Source organism: Rhinatrema bivittatum, chromosome 13, assembly GCF_901001135.1.
Source record: "Rhinatrema bivittatum chromosome 13, aRhiBiv1.1, whole genome shotgun sequence".
Classification (NCBI taxonomy): domain Eukaryota; kingdom Metazoa; phylum Chordata; class Amphibia; order Gymnophiona; family Rhinatrematidae; genus Rhinatrema; species Rhinatrema bivittatum.
Window position 1 is genome coordinate 26,350,333 of NC_042627.1, and position 21,522 is coordinate 26,371,854.

The 21,522-nt window shown below is 41.6% G+C and overlaps 1 protein-coding gene across 5 annotated transcripts in view; it reads left to right on the forward strand.

Annotated features, from left to right (window-relative positions):
• The window catches only part of DAPK2 (death associated protein kinase 2), a 157,147-nt gene that overhangs the window by 13,949 nt on the left and 121,676 nt on the right, over positions 1-21,522 (forward strand). For 4 of the 5 annotated variants that reach the window (XM_029575121.1, XM_029575122.1, XM_029575123.1 and 1 more), the window contains exon 2: positions 17,044-17,138. In XM_029575121.1, coding sequence (XP_029430981.1) covers positions 17,062-17,138 — 77 coding nt within the window. In that variant the 5' untranslated portion in view covers positions 17,044-17,061. Of the gene's footprint in view, positions 1-17,040; positions 17,139-21,522 lie in introns of all 5 variants that reach the window. The other variant, XM_029575119.1, reaches the window with a different exon arrangement.

The window sequence follows — 21,522 nt, forward strand, 5'->3', positions numbered from 1 at the left end:
TGCTTTTTCACCTATCAAGAGAAAGTAAAAAGTCACTAATCGACATTAGATAGAAAAAAAACCTTTTTTTGGTTTTTCTGTATTAAGGGCATGGATCTCTCTTTTGCCTCATCTAGTTTGTTAATAACGGTGAATGTTAAGCGTTGTCTTAGCTCATTGCTCTGAATGCCAAAGTTGCTTAACCTTTGTTTTATGTTTGGCACACATCGGCATGAGATATTTTCGCCACTTTCATTGGTCTGTCATGACCATTTCTAAGTGCAAGATATATAAATATAGTTTTAATGTTTCTCTTTGTGAGCATGCTGGAGGTTTTGTGAGTATATCCTTGCTGGGTTTTGTTAGATTTCTGGTTATTCAATTCAGACTTTCTTTTCTCAGCTCAGAATATCACCAGACTGTAGACCTGTAATTATCTGATAAAATAAACAGGTAAAGCAGCCTGAACGCCACAATGCATGGTTTCTTTGTGGAGTGATTTTAACTAGAGCACTGACCTGAAAGTCCGAGTGCACAGATAATAAAAGGAACCCGAGTCCGAGTGCACAGATAATAAAAGGAACCTGAGCATCTCGTTTTCAATAAAACCTTTTATTTATTTTTTAACAGCAGGTTTAGTCCTCCTGCTTAGCTATAGCCACAGCATAAGTGTGTCTCAAAAAGGATTGGGTGGTAGGCCATTAGCCGCCATATTATTCCGGTTCTTAGTCTCAACCAAAAGCACAAGAAGGAACATCCTCAGTTTGTGGCTCAAATTTAACATTTAGATTTCAACCAAAAAGACTTAACTATATTCTCTTCACCCTCAGAACTTGGAAATCCAAATATTTGACTGCCTTTCTGGTTCAGTTCCCTCAGATTTGAAATTTAGAAACCTTTCCATTAGAACGATACTTATCAGCTTTGATAAATAAAAATGTCTGAAATCTGTGTTTAATAAAGCACAATTCTGAGATCCTGCAGAGCCCGGAAATAGCAAACTTTTGAAAATTATCCCGTTAAAACTACGCACACAATTACAGCTGCTATTTGGTGCGCATGGTTTTGCCAAAAGAATTTATGTGCATACTTTTTAAAATCCAAAAGTACATGCATGTAAGACTCCACCCGCTCAGATTCTACCCCCTGGAATGCCTCTCCCCTGTGCGTGTAAAAATCTGTGTATAGAGTGTGAGTGGGTGTAATTGTATTTATGTATCTGTCATGCAATTTTCTAAAAGGCCATTTCTGTGGATGATGCACTACTTTACCCTCAGGAGTCCCTTTGAAAATTACTCTCAATATGCAGAATCTTCACTATCCCTTTCCGTATATGCAGTGTTGCTCTCTCGATATCCCCAGGCTCTGGAATTGGGTGGAGGAAGTGCTATCAACTCGAACTAAGGGGGGAAAAATAAAAGGCTTCTTCACCCTTCTGTTACCTAAATATGTTACAAAGCACTTAGGTGTCCCAACACCACAGGAAGTAATGGGGGAACAAAGCTTAAAAAAAACAGAAATCCTTAATTTATAGTGTAAAAACACTTGTATGTGTATTAATGAAATAGGGAATATCATACAAGAGTTAGGTAAGAATCTGGTGTTGAAAGTCATAAAAAAATATTCACGCATCCAAAAACACCAGTAGTCTATTTTCTTGCTTTAAAAATAAATATTTAAATCAATATTGTTTCATTTTTATGTGTTTTAATTGAATAACAAAGGCTGAACATACTGCACAATACAAGATTACTCTCCTGCTTTTTTAATTTTTAATTTTTTTTGTGTAAATATGTGAATAGAAAGGGGAAAACCCCTCGGAATGCACTCCTAAGTTCACGTCTGTGTGATTTCGAAATTTATATGGTGTTTAGCATCAGGAATATGTTCGCATGCATCCGTCATAGGACAAAAACCCTTTTAATGTATAACTCTAATTGCCTTTTCAAACCAATGTTGTATAATAAAGTACAAGTACAGTATCTTCTATATTATACATATTATATAAATATATTCGATATTTTGATATCTCAAAACCATTTAATCCAAGTCATTCCATGCATTACTTATCTTTTCCAGACTACAAGTTTTTTTTCGCTGCCTATAAGCACAAAACTCTTAAATTAGACCCTGTCCATGCTAAGTCAGACCAAAGGTCGATTGAGTCCAGCATCCTGTCTCTGACAATTGCCAGTCCTGGGCCCATGTACCTGGTAGATCCCTAAAAGAATTCATCCATTTCTTGCTCACTCCCAGGGGTAAGTGGGAGCTGCCTGACTAATAATGGTTTATGGACTTCTCTAGGATGTTGTCCAAGCTTCTTTTAAACTCAAATACCTTGACCACATCTTCTGGCAACAAATTCCACAGCTAAATTGTGTTAAATGAAAAAAATGCTTTCAACAATTTATTTTATATCTGCCTCCTGTTAGTTTCATAGAGTGTCCCCTAGTCTTAGTACAATTGAAAGGATAAATGACCATCCCCTATTTATCCGTTCCACTCTACTCATCATAGTTACGTCTTCTCTAAGATGTAGAGCCCTAACCTTTTTAACCTCTCTTTATAAGGGAACTGTTCTATCCCCTTTATCATTTTTGTTGCCCTTCCTTGTATCTTTACTAGTTCTGCTTTATATTTTTTGAGACGAGGCAACTATAAAGGCATGCAATACTCGAGATATGGTTGCACCATGGATTGATACAGAGGCATTACGATAGTCTCCATTTTATTCTCCATTCCTTTCTGAATAATTCCTAACATCCTTTTTAAGTTTTTTTGACTGCTGAAGCTTTCAAGGTATTGTCCGCAGTGACTCCTTGTCTGGGGCTGTGACTCCTAACACGGAACCTAGCAACGCGTATCTATAGTTAGAATTTTTTTTACCCTATGTTTATCAGTTTACACCTGTCCACATTCAATTTCATCTGCCAATTAGAAGCCCAGACTCTCCCAGTCTGCAAGGACCTTACAATCTGCTCATGTTTGAACTATGCTAAGTAATTTGTATTAGCGACAGCTACAGATCTGATCCACTCACTTGTTGCTCCGTTTTCCAAGTCATTTATGAATGTTAAACAGCACTGGTCCCAGTACAGATCCCTAAGGCATTGTCTCCATTGGGAAAAATAACCATATAGTACTGCTGTTTCCCATCTTTTAACCAGTTTTTCATTCACAATAGAAACATAGAAATATGATTGGCAGAAAAAAACCATCCCGCTGATCTAGTCTGCCCATCAGCTGCTCAGCTCTGTTAATCCTTACCACTTCTTCAGAGATCCTTTATGCTTCACCCTTTCTTGAATTCAGATACTGTCCTGGTCTCCTTCACCTCCACTAGGAGACTGTTGTATGCATCCACCACCCTTTCTGTTAAAGAAATGTTTCTTAGGGGATAGATTCTGAAATAATCTATCACCCTCATCCCATGACCCTATGTTTCAGAGCCTCCTTTCTGTTGAAAGAAGTCCACCTCCTGGGCATTGATACCTTGGAGGTATTTAAATGTCTCTATCATATCTTCCCTATCCCCACCTTTCCTTTAGGGTATATATATGTTTAGATCTTTAAGTCTGTCCCCATATGCTTTACAACAAAAACCACTCTGTAGTAGCCACTCTCTCTGGGCCGAAACCATCTGGTTTATTTCCTTTTGAAGGTGTGGCCTCCAGAATTGGAGAGGTCTCATCAGCAACTTATACAGGGGCAGTTTTGCTTCCTTTTTTTCTGCTAACCATTCCTCTCCCTATGCACCCTAGCATCTTTTTGGCTTTTGCCATTGCTTTATCCACCTTGAGATCATTGGATATGATTACCCCCGGATCCTGCTCTTGTTAGTGCATAGAAGGATTTCACCCTCTATACTGTACTGCTCTATTGTATTTTTGCAGCCCAAATGTATGAATCTGCATTTTTTAGCATTAAATCTTAGTTGCCATGCTCTAGACCATTCCTCAAGTTTCTCTAGATCCCTTTTTTATGTTTCCCATACCTCTTGGGTGTGTATCCTGTTGCAGATTTTGGTATTATCCGCAAAATGATAAACCTTTATCAATAGTCCTTCAAAAATGTTGAAAAGATGCTCTGGTAATACCTCCCCCCTTGGAGGGAACTCTATTTACCACTACTTTTTGTCATCTTCAATCTTTAAAATATGGTTGGTTAAGCTTAAAGTTATCCAGTTTAGTGGTGATGGGGATTTAAAAATAAAATTGTTGTGCCTGGACCTCTCAGCCCAATTCCCATCACCACCCCCCTGAATTATAAAAAAAAAAAAAAAAAAGTCCCCTGCAGCCGAGGATATTCAGTAGGATGTTTATCCCACTGAATATCTGGGACAGGTGATCCGGCTGACTTTAGCTGGATAACTTGTCCAATCACTGGTAAATGGATAACTTACCCAGCTAAAGTTAGCGGGATAAGTTGTTTGAAATATTCAGCAGTATAAACGTCCTACTGAATGTATTCAAATAAAGTTATCTGGCTAACTTTTTCAAATTTAACTGGCTATGGGGGTCATTTACAAAAGGTTTTCTCCCATTTTGTGTCTATTGGAAAAATGCATAGTAAATAAGGCCCTATGTTTGAATATAACTGGTGAGGTTTAAAGTACATGTAGCTGGATAACTATGTTTAAACAGAATGAAAAATATCAAAAGCCTGAATACCCACCTATCTCAACTGAAAACTGAAAAAAACCAACATGGAGTATTGGCAATATGAAGACGGATAATAGTGCTTAACACTTGGAACCAGACCAAGTTCTTTAATGTGAAAGTTCACCAAATTCTAGCCCATATAATGTGCACTTATATTTAAAAAATATTGTTCTCTCTCCTTTTTGCAAAATTGTTTTTGTTGTCAATTAATCAGTATTAGCAAACATTGTAAAATATGAGGTTCATTGTAAAACAAACACCACTTAAGTTGATCAAACGTGGAGAATATAAACATCTCAGATGCACCCTCCCAGAATACCTGAGAGTGGAATACATCTGAATGCTGTAAACAAATGAGGTATGGTTACAGCCCCCAAAGCAGGTGTTTTATGGTATTTGTTTCACATTGTTCAATGGGTGCTAATATTGATCGTAACTGGCAAGAAAAATAATTTTGCAAAGGAGACCAAAAATGTGTGTTATCCAAGTGCAGTTTATACGGGCTATGATTATAAGTATTTGGTATTATCGCCTTTGTATATAAATGGTCATATGCTCGCTATTTTTCTGATTTCTTTCATTTTGTCAATATTCAGGAAACTGTTTTTATCTTAAAACAGAGCCAGTTGTGCAGCAGCAAAGTGAAAGTAAAAAACACGGTTTGCAGGCCTGCAAGTCTGATCCCCCATCCCCAATTTAATGTGGGCATAGCATGTGAACACCCCCTCCCCCTCCCGACAAGACCTCCAAAAGATGTCCGATGTTGTGGGCCTATTGGCCTTCAGAGCTTCCCTACCCACCACACCCCCTGAATTTATCAGTGGCCTCTGGTCCCCATCTTTAAGCCCTCCCTCCCTCCCAATCCAGCTTCCCCCAAACCCACGCACCACTGGGAGAGTGTAAGTCACCAGCATCGCTGTCAGACGCTGGATGGTGCTAGGAGGTTTTGAGTGGTCCGAGGGGGCTGGAAGGGGGTGTGGGCTTTAGGGAGGGGGTCTGGAGACTACTAATAAATTCAGAATTTGGAGGAGGTGGGGGTGCGGAAGCTCCTTGAGTTGATAGGCCTGCAACATTTTATACCTTTTGGGGGTGTGGGGGTAGTGGGCGGCGTTTTGGTGCAATGTTTGAGGCAAGTTGGAGTTTCTGAGTGCGGTGGGGTGAGTGATTGGACTTTTTTTTTTTTTTTTGCACTTTGTTTGCTGGCATTTAACTGGCCATATTTTAATGCAGTTGGTTAAGACTAAAGTTATCCGGCTACACCATGATTAGGTTTTTACTCTGCTAAATTCAGCAAGAGAGCACTCATTCAGTGCTGCCCGATGAAGTTTAAGCCCCACTCCTAGAACGCTTCTTTTGTTGTCCAAATAAGTTTTAGCTAGATTATGACTTATCTGGCTAAAAATTATCCGGATAGTGGGGGAGGGGGCTCAGGGGGGCTATATTTAAAGTACACATTTGGGTGACTAAGTCGCTATCTTGACCTTACATTTTCCTCAGCAAACCAATACTCACAAGTCCTACTTACCCATCAGCAGATGCTGCTTCTGCTATCAGGACAAAATCTCCCTCAGAAAAACTCTAAATTATACACAGACAAATCAAATTATGCCACATTAATTGATTATGTTTTTTCATACAATACATTAAATAGAACACTATTTGAACATTCTTAGAAATATGTGCAGCTACTTAGCATATTATAGCAAGGTAATAATGCTTATGTCATTCCAATGAACAAACAATGTGTCTGGGACCAGATACCTCAGGCCCCTTAATCTCTCAGATCCCCCTTCTCTCCATAGGCTTTTGGGGCCCTTTTGCCCTCAGGCCTCCTCCCTCTATTGTCCAGGTCTTCTCTTGGACCCCTCCCATTTCCTTCTCATACATCAGATCTCCTTCTCCATCAAATCTAGGCAGTGGAGTAAGGAAGGAGCGTATACATGGGGCCAGGGGACTGTCAGAAGAGGTCTCTGGATGGACCATGCTGCACTTGGCGAAGAGATATCTCCCCTCTCCCATGTCTAGGCCTAGACTTGTCTGACTGAGGCATTGTGCTCACAGGGCAGGCTGCTGGCTTTACCATGGCTCTTCCTGGAGCCCTGTGACCCTGCAGTCCACACATAACAGAGAGCTCTGCCCTCTGCTTTCCCACTGAAGATACTGTTGAGGCAATCACTACTGCTGTCCGACCTGCTGTGAGCCTACTCATGGGTGGAAGCAGGAAAAGATGGAAAGCTGGCAGTGTGGCTTTCACCTAGGGTTCGCAAGGATGGTTTGTGGGGAATAGAGGCTAGCAGAGCAATTGCCTCAGGCCCCAGCACCACAAGGGCCGAGTGATGCCACTGAAGCACAGCTTTAGCACGTTTAACACTGGCTGGGCTCACGCCTTAGTTTCTGCCCTGGGGCCTAATGTGACTAATGCTGGCTCTGCTCCCATGTTTTCCCTATTCCAGGCCCTGCACCGACTGCTCTTATGCTGTTCTTCCACAGGGTCTCTTCTCAATACATTCTCCTCCCCCACCCCTCATCCCCAGCCTGACAATATGAGCTCTCTGTTGCAAAACTTTACGCAGCATCAGGCTGAAAACATGGTGTCTGATACCTGAACATTACCTGAGGGCTTTTGCTTGCCACTCAAAAGAAGAGTTCAGTGAGTACAATACAGGAGAATTATGCAGTTTGGAAAGATTGTGCACTCTGTGATGAGCTATGCACAAAATTACATGGGTGCAAAATTCCCCAAAGTATAGGAAGTGTGCACTCAATAATTGTCCTCGTGAATTGATGGGAACTGTTCTGATCCAACAGATGAATGGAAACTAGAATTAACAGCCAGGACAAGAAGAGCTATTCATTATCACCGATAAATGAATAAGGGGGGCCCAAAGAACACTTAAAATATTCAGTTCTTTCCTCTAATTATTATGGGCTTTAGAGGAAGATAGGGATTTGATTTGTGATTAATTCTATTGTTCTTTGTCTCTGCACGTTTCATTTCCCTACCTTTCATGTTATCCTCTGAATGAGTATAATGTAAAATCACAATAAAAATGTAAAAGGGTATTCAGCTCGCACTTCTTTTCCAATGCTACACACGTGCGCGTTGTCCATATCTACCCAGCAGAACTCCTTCCTACACCTGTACTCACCAGGAGATCAGCCTTATAAATAGGCATCCTGACAGGACCCAATACATTTGACCACAACATTCATCACCCTGTGTTCTGCGTGTGTTATAAAAGAAGGCTGCGACATACATAGAAACATGGAAATGACGGCAGAAAAAGACCAATCGGCCCATCTAGTCTGCCCAGCAAGCTTTCACACTTATTTTCCCATACTTATCTGTTTCATCAGCATATATTAGCCTGTCTAATTGAGGAATTATTGTAGTGCTAGTTAGTGCTATTAGTAGTAAGAAAATGAGTCCTGCTTGCCAGTGTAGCAGTATAGTATGCCTAGTATTGTCTGTTGTTTTTTTTTTTTAATATCCCAGTAGTCCTAGGATTGCACAATCTAATATATTTGCTGTGTATTTGAGTAGATGAGAGATATATAAATAATAACATTGTGTAGCCTGCAAGTTTATGAAGGAGAAAATCTGAGAATGCAAGTAAACCTGGGCCCAGAATTAGATAAGAGAGCTTGGCATTGCCAGTCTCTTGCGATGAAGAACATTTATCTTCCATGACTGCCCTATCTGTGCGTTCAAAGTTAGCTGACGAGGCCGATTGTGAATCAACAGACTCTGCTGCAAATTGGAGATGTGTTTCTGATCACAGTGGGTGGCTTTGGGTTGTTAATTTAAGCCCATAAGATGCTTTCTGCTGCTCTCACCTTTTACAGCTCCTATTGCCAAAATAGGGTTTCAAGGTGCCAAGATCTTTATAACGGACTCTTCCTCCATCTGGGACAGTTTTGAGCACTTCTTGATGTTGACATTGAAAATTTCCTTGAAGCACCTTTTGTGCCTTCATTGAACGTGAAAATAAGTTGTTTGAACTTAGACATCTGGATGATGTAACCGGCCCAGCAAAGCTGAGGTTGGATAATCATCAGCTTGATACTCGTGGGTTTACTTGTGAGGGGACTCTCTTGGTGAACCTGAGTTTGGAGGATCTTTCTGAGGCAACATTGATGGCACTTCTTCGACTTCTTGAAGTGTCTCCTGAATATTGTCGATATCTCAGCTCCTACCATAAGGTGGGAATCATGACTGTAAGATAAACCATGAGCTTTGTTTTGGATACAAGAGATATCGTATGCATAAAAAATAAGGTAACGTAAGCCGAAAGTCTCATATAAGTTCTAAAAGATGAGCATCACTGTCCCCAGGCTGTGATAACTGTTTATTTTTGTCTGGTTTTACCTAATTACCTGTTGGGGAATTTTTAATATTTGCCTTGCAAAGGTCAAAAAGATTTTGGATTACTTTGAGTCCTAGTCAATAAGTTAGTGAACCGGTAAATTATCCAGACAACTTTTTCTGGATGTTCGGCGGAATTTGCCTGAATAAGTTTTCTGCTGAATATCCTGATAAAATGATCTGGACCACTTTAGGTCTGCTCACACATGTAGCCAGATACTGCTCAGTATGGCAAAACCTGGCTCCATATGTTGGTCTGCCCTCGCCATGTCGCCAGCCTCGTCTCCTTTTTGTTCAAGTAATTTCATCCACACAGATGTTTGGGAGGACACTACTACCCAGACAAAGGGGGGGATCATTTTAAAGGGCCAGATTTATTTGCATATAAGGTGAGTTTTCTTGCATAAATCTTTTGAATATGGATCGCTTACTGAGTAAATGGCTTATTTGAAGCTTTAATGTCACCAAAACATTTAATTTCAATCCATTCAGTTTGTGAGGTGATAGGCATATTAAATGACCTATTTTATTTAAAGAAGGCTTGATATTAACGGTGTACTGTCCCATTTATTCACATAGGCTTATTTATTCACTCCGCTATACTACTACACTAATTGGCTGAAATGTAAATATTGCATTGTTCAATCTCTCCCCTCTTCCAGCTCCAAGTTAATTTTCCCTGTTTTATTGTTTTATTGTAACTTTCTCACCCTTCAATTGATTCTCTGTATTTAAAGTTCACAGTTCTATTGGGAATATTGTTATCACGTTACCTTATGCTTTTCACACATTGTTAATTGTAAACCGGGTTGATGTGATGCCAGTCATGAAACTCGGTATAACAAAAACAATAAATAAATAAATAAATAAATATTAGAGATAGCTTTGAGTTTTTGAAAAACATGTTGTGATAGAACACTTGGCTTATTACAACCCTTTCTGTTAGGTATTTTTAAAATGTTAATATTTTTCCTGCACATGTTTTGTCGGAGTTCCTCTGCACTGGGTGTTATAACTAATCCTATCTGCAGCCTTGGAGTGGATGCCACTTGGCTTGTTTAGAGGCTGTTTTATGTGTGTACCCTTATCAGACTTGCATTAGAGTGAAACATTAGAATTGGCAGAGTTAAGATCTTCCTTACAAATGCCAAGTTAAATGGTATTTAAACTGAGCAATTAACTCCTCATTAGTGCAGCTCTTTAATTAATTTTCTGCTGTGTGCTTGATTAAGATGCCTTGCATTTTTGCAGTGGGTGGTTGTAACGTTTATGGAGCAGTGGAAAGATGAGCAATTTACACCTGTCCCAAGGCTTAAAGATTACACAGATCCCCGGGCACCACAAGGGAACCAGGCGGTCTGATGTTCTTGTCTTTGCCCTTTGCCATAACGAATTTTCAGCTAAGGGGTTGAGCCAAGGGTTCATTGAGTTTTATTTGGAAGGATCCAGATAAGATCCATAATTAGGATGGCACTGAGAGTTCCCTGCATTTCAGCTCCATGAACCACCACAGGCTTTATCAAGCCTTAGTAATGTTTTATGATACGTTTTGTTAGCTGTAAGAGAGAATTCTGAATGTTGTTTTGATCTGGCAACTTTTTCATACTGAAAGCAGGTTTCTGAGGGATTAGAGAAGGCAGTAGCTCCCAAACTAGTTTTGTGATAGAGATTGGCAGATTTGGTATTTAATGTTTCTTTAGGTGTTGTCTTAAAAGGATTATATTGCAAAAAAGGAAAACGTTTATTTTGTGATCTATGTTTTTCTTGCTCGATGTGTACCTCTGTGCAATTTTTTCTAAAGTGCCCAGCTTTTACTTGCTATATTAATACTGAAATAATAAATCTATTATTAACCTGCAGTGAACATGGTAAAGAAGAATATTCTGTATTAGAGCCTATGATATTATTACTTCATTATTGGTGGCGAATGCACAGCCACAAGAAAGGACTGTGCCTATCTTTGTTGATGTATTGCATTTCTAAGTATTACTATCGTGGAGTCATTCGGCTTTTTCCCCCCATAGAAAAGCCTTAGTGAATGGGGTCCCTGAAAATGACACTGCTGAACATCGTTTTTTGTGGAGGGCTTGAGAAACACTGTAAATGCAACGTATCACAAAAAAAAGCAGTTACATTTCTTCTTTCTGGCTGTTACAGACATCTACATTAAATATTGATTGATACCTTTAAAGATCTGCTCCATGAGAAGGTAAATAAAGATCAGGCATTCTTTGCTGGCTTACGTGCTCTTACCAGTCCCCCTATGTAGCCCAAGATGAGGAGAAACATGTGTCGGCTCTGTTGGTTGGATTTGTTTTTTCATAACCTGTTCTTCTGATGCGAGCCACTGACAGCTATTGTACAAAACACACGTTTGATTATTGCTGTGTGAATGAATTGTTTTTGCCTGAGGCCTATGATGAGGATGTGCAAATAACTTTAATGATATAAGTAATGCACAACAGGCAATCCTTTATCTGGGACACATCATCCGTGACCATAATATGGCAATCTTAATCTTCATATTGCTGAATCCTAAGAAGTTTTAATCTTCTATTTTTGCATGTTTTAAACATTTTTGGCCAAGATGTTGCATGCAGATTCTTGACAGTTAACCCGTTTATCATCCCTCAGGGTCTCATTCTGTGCTCCTGAATTCCTGAAGGAAAGCTGGCATGCTGAAGCTTGTATATTTTGAAGGAGTATTTTCTTTCCAGATGTTTGTTCTATATTATTTTGTGTTTTCCATCAGAACAATACTTCTTTCACGGCTATTATTTTTATTTTAAAACAGTGACATGTTAGTAGCTCTATTCTGAATAGATGAGTTACTAGTCTGAAGCTACTGAGTAGGTGGGTGGGGAAAAAAGACCAGTAAATCAACCAATCAGTCTTTCCTCATGCTTTTGGAATGTACCAGCTGCTCCCTGATCCCTGCTCTGCCAGTCGGGTGATTGGTCAAGCTGTGATGATCAGTCAGAGGCAGCCCTAGGAACTGTTAAATAAGTAGGGGAAGCATGCAGAGGTATAGATTTGTAGAAGGGGTGGGGAGGTTTGTGGCAGGGGGGTATTTGGAGAAATAGAGGGTGTGGGTATAGGTGGGTAGGGGCTATTTATGTGAGTGGTGGTAGTGAGAGTTTGGAGATGTGGGGTATAGGGCTGTGTGTAGTTTTGGTGGTGTTGGGGTATTTGGGAGGATGGATGCTTGGAGTGTGTGTGTGTTGGGATGTATCTGGGAGGATGGATAAGTGGGATGTGTGTGGTACTGCGGGTAAGAAGGGGTCTGTGGAGGTTTTGCATGAGTATGGGGCTGTGGGGAATATTTTTGGGGGTATAGCTGTGCATTTGTAGGTAGCAGATGTGATTGTGAGGGAGTGTGTGTGGGGATATTTGTGGATGGGGGTTGTGTGTGTATGTGGAGCATTATGAGTAAGTTGGATGTGTGTTAGGGGCTGTGGTTGCAGGGTTGAAGGGGAGTAGTTGGGATAAGTGTGTCTGTGGGATGAGTAGGAGGATATAAGTTGTCATTAATTTTCTCTGTCTCTCGGTGGGGTGTGCTGGGAATAGGTATTGGTGGGGTAGGGTGTAGTGATGTGGGTTGTAGGGCTGGATGGGTTTGTGTATATGTGTGGTGAGTGTGTGTTGGTTGCAGAGTTCCTTAGATTTTGTGCTATGATTAATATGAGATATAAGGAACTCCACATGATTCAAAAAACCTGAGGCCTCTGGACTCATCAGGCAGTCAGCAGAGGCTACAAACAGTTAAGCACCCCACTACTCCTTTCCAGGGTAGAAGGAGAACCTGGGATCAAGGGAAGCGTTAGGGGTAAGCCCGTGGGATTGGAGAGGAAGACCCAGGAGTTAGAGAGAGGTTAGACAGAAGAGGACCTATATGGGATGTTGGGGTGAGAGGGAGGATGAACTGAGATTGGGAGTGGGCGCGGGGACTGAGGAAGACAAAGATTCTGGGCATAGTGTGGGGGGGAAAGACGCAGAGAGGATGGGGGGGGGGGGCGGAAAAAGAGAGGAGCAAGGAGGGCCTGAGGGAAGGAGAGGATCAAAGAAGATCCAAGGTAGCTGGAGGAACTGAAGAGGGACCTGGGGGTCAAATAGAGGGGGAAGAGAGAGGAGATCAATCTGGGTGAGGTGAGAAAGCTGGGAGGAATGGGGTGAAAGAGAGGTGGACATAAATAGCAAGAGGGTGAGAAAGGTGGGACAAAGACAGAGATGGGCATGGGGAGAGAAAAGTGAGAGGAATGAAGGGAGAGATGTAAGAAAAGAGAGAGAAGAAGGGACAGAGGTGGAAGAGCTGAGAGGGGGTGGAAGAGGAAGACAGGTGCGGATGGAGAGAGGAATAGGAAGGGTGATAGTTTGGGTTGGGCAAGGGGCAAAAAGCAGAAATATGTGGATGAAAGAGAAGAGGGAAGGAAACAGCAAGAGGTGTGAGGTATGGGGACAGTTTGGAAGGAAGTGGAGAAACTGGGCTGAGTTAAGGAGATGAGGAGATGGACTGGGGGTGGGGGGGAGTAAAAGGGGAAGAGGCAGATGGAGGAAAAGGAGGTGAGAGAGGGTCAGGGCTGGGAAGGGCAGAAAGAAAGCGATGAAGGCTGAGAGACAGACAGGAGGTGGGAGGGCTGAGATTGGGGGGGGGGGGTGAGACTCCTGATTGAGGGTACAGCCTGTTCAGAAAGGACAGAGATGACAGAAATGGGGGAGGAGCAACTGAAATGCAGGGGCCGTGGGGAACGGAGGAAGCGCTGTGCGCCGGCTTAAAAAGAAAGATGGCGCCCATTTGCACCGCTGTGCTCTGCAGGCCTCCGAATCACTCAGAACAACTGCATGGAGATCTGGCTGAAGACATCCAAAAGGTGGGAAGGACTGCAGACGGCGCTGCCATTGGCGCTGCCCATTTTTATTCTGCTGGTTGTGGACTGCAGTATTCCTGCTGCAGAATCCGCAACAAGTGGCGAGACTGTGGAGGCACAATGGCTGCTTGCAAAGTTAGCCAGATACGTTCATCCCGCTATCTTTGGTGGGATATTCGGTGGTGCAGCCACACAATTGAATATACCCGTCTATCTGAAAGTTAGGTGGAACTTTAGCACCGCTCTATGGCACAACCAGCGTTAGCCGGATAACTTATTCAGGTAACTTAACTCTGCCCAGGAACTCCCTATGTTATCTGGCCACATTTTAGCTGGATAATAAGTCTGCATTTAACTGGATTACTCACAAGTTATCCGGTTTAAATGCTGCTGAATATGAACCCCCTTTATTGTTATTTACCAGGCATACTTTATTCTAGTAAAATTTGCATTAAATTCTTTTGTGTGACGAGGCTGGTGGATCTCACCTTGCTTTTTAATTTTCAAAAAAAGCAAACAATGTTAGGAATTATTAGGAAAGGAATGAAAAATGAAATGGAGAATGTCATAATGTGCTCTGTGGTGAGACCACACCTAGAGTGATGTGTACAATTCTGGTTTCCTTGCCACATCTCAGGGAAGAGATAGTTGCACTGGAAAGGTGTTGGAGAAGGGTAACCAAAATGATAAAAGGGATGGAATGGCACCCCTATGAAGAAATGCTAAAGAGGTTAGGGCTGTTCAGCCGGGAGAACAGATGGCTGAAGGGGGATATGATTAGAGCTCTAGAAAATCATATGTGGTTATTTACTCTTTCAAAATGTACAGAGATTAGGGGACACTCCATGAAGTTAGTAAGTAGCACATTTAAAACAAATCAATGAAAATTCTTTTTCACACACAATGAAGCTCTGGAATTCATTGCAGGAGGATGTGATTAAGGCAGTTAGTGTGGCTGGGTTTAAAAAAGGTTTGAACAAGTTCCTGGAGGAATAGTCCATACGCTGTTAACCAAGAAAACTTGGGTAGTAGCCACTACTTATCACTGGGTGTTGCAGCATGGGATCTATTTACTGTTTGAGATCTTGCCAAGTGCTTGAAACCTGAATTTGTCAGTGCTGGAAACAGAATACTGGGCTTGATAGACCCTTGGTCTGAACCAGATTTGCTGTACTTTTGTTCTTATGTACATAAGAAAATAAGAAATTGCCATGATGGGTCAGACCAAGGGTCCATCAAGCCCAGCATCCTGTTTCCAACAGAGGCCAAAACCAGGCCACAAGAACCTGGCAATTACCCAAACACTAAGAAGAACCCATGCTACTGATGCAATTAATAGCAGTGGCTATTCCCTAAGTATAATTGATTAATAGCCATTAATGGACTTCTCCTCCAAGAACTTATCCAAACCTTTTTTGAACCCAGCTACACTAACTGCACTAACCACATCCTCTGGCAACAAATTCCAGAGCTTTATTGTGCACACAGGCAAACTGGAAAACAATTTGAGAAAACATTGATGTTGGTGATTCTTTTCAACTTTTAAAGTACAAAAAATATAACAAGTAAAGGTATGCATGTGATTTTGCTGGAGTAGCAGAAAAGACCTGTTACAAATGATGGGTGGACACAGCTCTTGCACGTGTACACAGAGGCCCCAAATCTTGCTGTCTCCCCTTATGTATGAATTTTTCTGGCCAGCAGCTATGCGGCCTAACTTCCCCGCACTGTCGGTGAACTATCCCGTGCCGCTGTCTGCCCGGGCCCGGGACGTTCACAATGCTGCTGTGTCTCTCTATACTGATGTCCGGCCAGGCCTGGACACTCCCCTATGCTGCTGTTGGCCAGGACTGGGCTGTTAGGCTGTTGCCTGTTTGTGATTGACCACATGTGCTGCCCCTGTCTCTGCATAGACTGTGATGTCTGTGTCCACACTGACATTACTGGGCGCATACAGGCATTTATTTATTTATTTATTTATTTTATTTTATTTAATAGTTTTTTATATACCGGGGCACGTTAAAAACATCACCCCGGTTCACAATGTAACGTAACGTAGCAACAGCCACTGAGTGCTCTGCAGAGGCAGAGCACTCAGTGGCGCTGAGGCAGACAAACATCACCGAACATTAACTGCCTTTTGTATGTAGGGGAGGATAGTTCTTTTTGGGGTTGGCGGGGGAGGGACTGAATAATTTTAAACTTAGAGGGAGGTTTTACCCATGCAAATGTCTGTTTATCCGAGTAGAAGCCCACCCTGTATGCAGGTCGAAGTGCACACGCAATTCCCTAAAGTTGCCTATTTTTACCCACATTGTAGTGGAGGCATTCCTGTGATGGGGTTGGGTCAGGGGACAAAGCAGAGTGCTACAGGTTTGAGCTTTCAAAACTAACGCTTGTGGTTTTGAGCAGAAAAAGTATCCACAGAAAGTGCAGGGGGCAAATCCCAGCAGATACTTTTTTTCTTTGGGCAAGTTGGAAAGGGAAGTCAGCTTGATTGGTGCAGAATCCGCAGGTGGACTTTTCGCCTGCCCCCACACTCATTTGAAAATTGTCCCGAAGGGTATCCCTGGATGCGGTGTTTCTGCACGGCACCGAGTAGCGTCAGTCGCTGTATACAGCCGGAAGATCGCTGAACTCGTGGACACCAATATTTTCCCCTCCCATCCCGCTGACCCCCCCCCCCCCCCCCATTGCACACACCCTAAAAAAAACGGATGAGATTTTACAGGCAGGCACCTTCCAGTAGTGCTGATCGGGATTGGGGGTGGATATTGGGGATTTGCATTTGTTTGAAACGAAATAGGAAATGTCAACAATGAGAGAGGAGCCTGGGGAGGCCCTGTTTCATTTCGTTTTTGTTTTTGAGGGTTTTTTTGAAATGTTTGTTTCGTTTTTGCAAAGGACAGTAACAAAATAAACATTAAATGACATGATATCCAAGGGGGGAGGGAGAAACCCCAAAAACAAACAAACAAAAGAAATATCTTTTTTTTTTTCCCCTGCACATCCTAGGTAGATATCCGGGTTTTTGATTTGATTAGATATGATTGCTACTGACTAACCAGGTGATGCCATAGTCCTTGCACAGGTTTGCTTTTTTTACCTGTGGGTTAATAGAAATGCTGATATAAAAAGTGAGAGCTAACTTTTCACTCTGTTGCTCCAGCAGCATTTGTGAAGATCATCAATGAGGAGCCCGAGCATGGCTGTGTTCAAGCAACAGAAGGTGGAAGATTTCTATGAGATTGGAGAAGAGCTGGGGAGGTGAGCCATGCGCCTTGTGTGAAAGGACGCAGTCTGACGTCCGCGGTTCTCTGCTGGGGCGTTGAAACAATTTTCATAGCGGCGGGGGTGGAAAACGGTTTAGGAGGCATATGCTGTGCAATGGAAGGTGCAGTGGCACCCTTGTTCCCAACACAGAGGGTTGTGCCGAAAAATGACCGCATGGCAAGTGAGGCAGCGGTTGCTTGGCGCTCCAAACGGTGACGTTGAGCACGTCAGCTAAGCCTTACAAATACAGTGGGTTGCTCATTACCTGTTCTTGTAGAAAGTGTTATCCGTGTGCACAGCTCTGTACATATTCAGTATGTGGGGAATAGAGACGGACAGGGTTAAACAAAACAAGATTTACAATTTGAAGCATGAGGAAGCACAAAAAGACCTAACCCCAAAGAACAGTCTGTTTTAGCTTTATCTTACTTTAAAGAAAGAGAGAGAGAGAAAGTAACTTAGCCGGATTAGACTTATCTGGCTAATTTACAAGGGATAGTCAGCAGCATGGCTATGCTGCTGACTATCCCAGTAGAAATCGCCACTTAACCTGATAAACCGTATACAGCTAAGTTTAGACCTACTATAGCGGAAGTCTAACTTATCCAGTTAATATAACTGGATAAGTATCGCCTACCCATTATGCCCACTTCCCGCCCAGTAGATATCCCAGTAACTACTTATCCAGCTAAGTGGTGACCGCTGATTGCAGCCGAATATTCAGTGGCTGCCATTTATCCAGATAAGTCAATGATTATCTGGCTAAGTAGCACTGAATATCAGTCTCAAAGTTAATAGGTGATACATACAAAGTTTTTTTTAATATTAATAGGTTAAACTTGAATGTATCCGGTTAGTTATCAGATGTGCTGAAAATACTGAGAGGGGTGCTACAATCTAGCTATGAAATTTGCAGTACTTATTCTTTTGTCTGTTATTGAAAAGGGTGTTGGACTGGTACAGGGACTTCACTTCACTTCCATAGTGCTACTCAGCATACACAGTGCTGCACAAAAACACAAAAGAGCATTCCCTGCTCAGTAGAGCTTTCATCTCATTTGTGGGATAATGAGTGAATGGGATTTAATGACAGGAGGCATGTTTACAGGGGAGAAAAGGAAACATGCAGAAATATGTCGGGAATAAGTGAGATGATGGGGCTAGAAAATAGCAGAAGGGAAGAGGAGTAGGGAGGAGATCAGCTTCCTTGAGGTCTACTTCCAAAGTACACAGTTAGATCGCTCTTTTTACCCCACAGGGGAAGGGTATGCAGGGCGTGGGAAGAAAGGTTGACTCGGAGATTTCTCTTACAGGTCTTCCGAATGTAATTCCTGGTGCCAAAGGTTTGTTCTGGGGTAATTTCAGCACTCATAGTTTTGGCAGGATTCAGCTGAGGAAATCTGCAAAACGTTGCTGATACCAAAATGATGATTTTGGAATAAACTAGTAGACTCCCAGATGAGTCTGTGCTTTTGTTCAAATTATACACAATACAACTTCGTGACGCCAGTAAAATGAAATGAACAAAAAAAAGCTACAAAAGATGAGCTTAGCAGGGAAAGTGCACCAATTCTTCAGGTGCCAGCTGTAAGGCAAGTGAAGGCGAGAGCAGACTGCGCAGTTTGTGGTCACATCTGCTTGGATTTTCAGGCTCTCTGGTTCCTTTGAGTATTGTTTGAACTGTGACCCGCAATTAAACAAAATAAACAGTTGAATTTCATTTTAAACGAAGCTATTTTCCACTGTTGATTGTACAATAGTAAAACCAGATCGTTAGTTTGAACTTGGCCGGACATTGCTTCTTTCATTATCATTCTGTAGGCGCTTCTCATGGCAGGCGCCACATTGTAGGAAGCTCTTCTCCCATCAGTGGATTTCCTTACTACAGTATCTACCAACCTCCTATTAAAGCACTAGCACGGGGGGAAAACTTGAACCAATTTGTCAATTCAAGGAAACATTAAATACCCCCCTTTGTCCTGATATTGGCGTCATTCCCGTGAAGTTAGTTCTGCTTATAGTTTGCCGTCAGCGGTGCCTGCCATTTTGAAGTTAAGTAAATTGGGGAACTTCTGTTTTGATCCTTATCAAAGCCCAAGAAGTAATCACAACTCTTGTTCACAAACCAAGGAGTCCATATTCAAAGGCATTTAGCTAGATAACATGTGAGTGATCCCTCTAAACGCCTACTTTTGAATATCTCGGGGACTTATTTGGCTAAAACTTTGCCCGATATCATAGGGCGGACCTAACTTAGCCAATTTTCAGCTGTATCCAGCTAAGTTAGCTGGATAACCTTAGGACTGCTTTGAGACACATGTCAGGGTAACGTAAAACCTAACCGTTATTCTGAAAAGTGTGGAAGTCTAAGTAATAAAGTAGCCTGGTTGCTTGAGTGGATTGCTGCAGTTAGAGACTTTCACCTTTAGGTTGCTGGTAAGGATAATGTTGATTACAGGGATGTGCATTCATTTAAAAAGAAAGTGCAAGATGTGACAAATGATCCCGTTTTTGTTTCATTTCAAACAAACTAAAAAAAAAAAAAAAAGTTTCACTTTCAAGAAGTAGAATATGTCCTATTAGCAAATAGGGTAAACTATTTCCAGAAAACAAAAAAATAATCCGAAAGATGAAAAATATTGGTGTACATTCCATAGTCGGTAATGTCCGATATTGTAATCTCTGCTCAATCTTCGATCCCTCTGCCGACTTGGAGACTGAATTAATCTCTTTCTCCCTTAAAAGGATTGTGGGGAAGCTTGCACTGTCACTGCCTGTATTATAGCTTTTCTGAGGGATTTAGTTTCCAGTGCTGCCAATCCCTACCACCTTTCATGAAAACAAAGTTCACAAGAATAATTTATTTGAGCAACAACAACAAAAAAAGAAAATATAGTGGCGATACAAAACAAAATGAGATTGCTTCCTCTGTTGATGTTATTTCATCAAGCTAGCCAAGGAGCAAGGAAGCTGCTATTCAGAGCGTTTCCCCCTGGCACTGCTGCTTTAAGAGAGAAGGAGCGTGGCTGGCTTTTGCTAACACTTTTAGATCTTGTGAAGAGCTCCATCAGCAGTATTCCCCTGAAAAGCTCCTGCTGCAGTCTGGGCTGGATTGTCCTTCTCTTTGAAAGGGTGATCTATATTTATAGCACTTTAAAAGGAATCTCAACAAGTAAATTGATGGCTTTATTGAGGTGACAGGATGTTAGACATGCTCAGGCAGTTGTAAAGAAAGATCTTCTTTAAATCCTAAATAGTATCAATAAGTGTGCTAGAACTTTCCTTCAGCTCCTGTATCTGCTGCTGGCATGTATTGCGATAGATTTACCTGTGTAAATGATCAGAAGGCATACGTGAACATAAAAAATTGCCATGCTGGGTCAGACCAAGGGTCGATCAAGCCCAGCATCCTGTTTCCAACAGAGGCCAAACCAGGCCACAAGAATCTGGCAATTACTCAAACAACAAGAAGATCCCATGCTATTGATGCAATTAATAGCAGTGGCTATTCCCTAAGTAAACTTGATTAATAGCAATTAATGGACTTCTCCTCTAAGAACGTATCCAAACTTTTTTTGAACCCAGCTTCACTAACTGCACTAACCACATCCTCTGGCAACAAGTTCCAGAGCTTAATTGTGCGTTGAATGAAAGAATTTTCTCAGATTAGTCTTTAATGTGCTACTTGCTAACTTCATGGAATGTCCTCAGTCCTTCTATTATCTGAAAGTGTAAATAACCTGATCCATGACTGCTTCACCTGGAAGAGGATTAAAAAAGTTTTAGTTTTGACTTAAAACAAAATTGCAAGAGGTATGGCTAAGACCGGTTGGTTTCACTGTTAGTTTCTCAGGGTGGGGTGGGATGAGGAGTAGGACTCTAATAGAGACTGACTGACTGACAAACCAGCAGCTGTTCTGACTACAAAGTTATTAATACACAGAAAAGAAAGCCTACTGATTTATTATTTTTTGTTTTAATGGAGAAGCACGCACAGGCCCAATATATATTGTAAATGTGAACATTTGAACTCATAAGGAGGTGACAGAAGATGTCATGATGCCTGGTTTTCTTCTGTGGTAGAGAAATTTACACCTGGTTACGATAACATTTATTCTGTGCATTTCTGTACAACAAATATATCATTAAGATGGCAACTTTTAAACCGGTGCATGGGTGCATATATGTGCTTGTTCGTCAGCCGGCACCCAGGGACGCTGCCGTTTTAGAACATGCACGCATGTTATAAAATTGCCTGACCAAGTAAGTGTCTTTTGATTGCCAGTAGTTTCCGTTTATCTTGAAGTGTTTTCAATTCCCTTGCTGTACTACTTAGCTCTTCATTTTTGGTTCTTTTTCTCCTCACCACAGCTTCAGT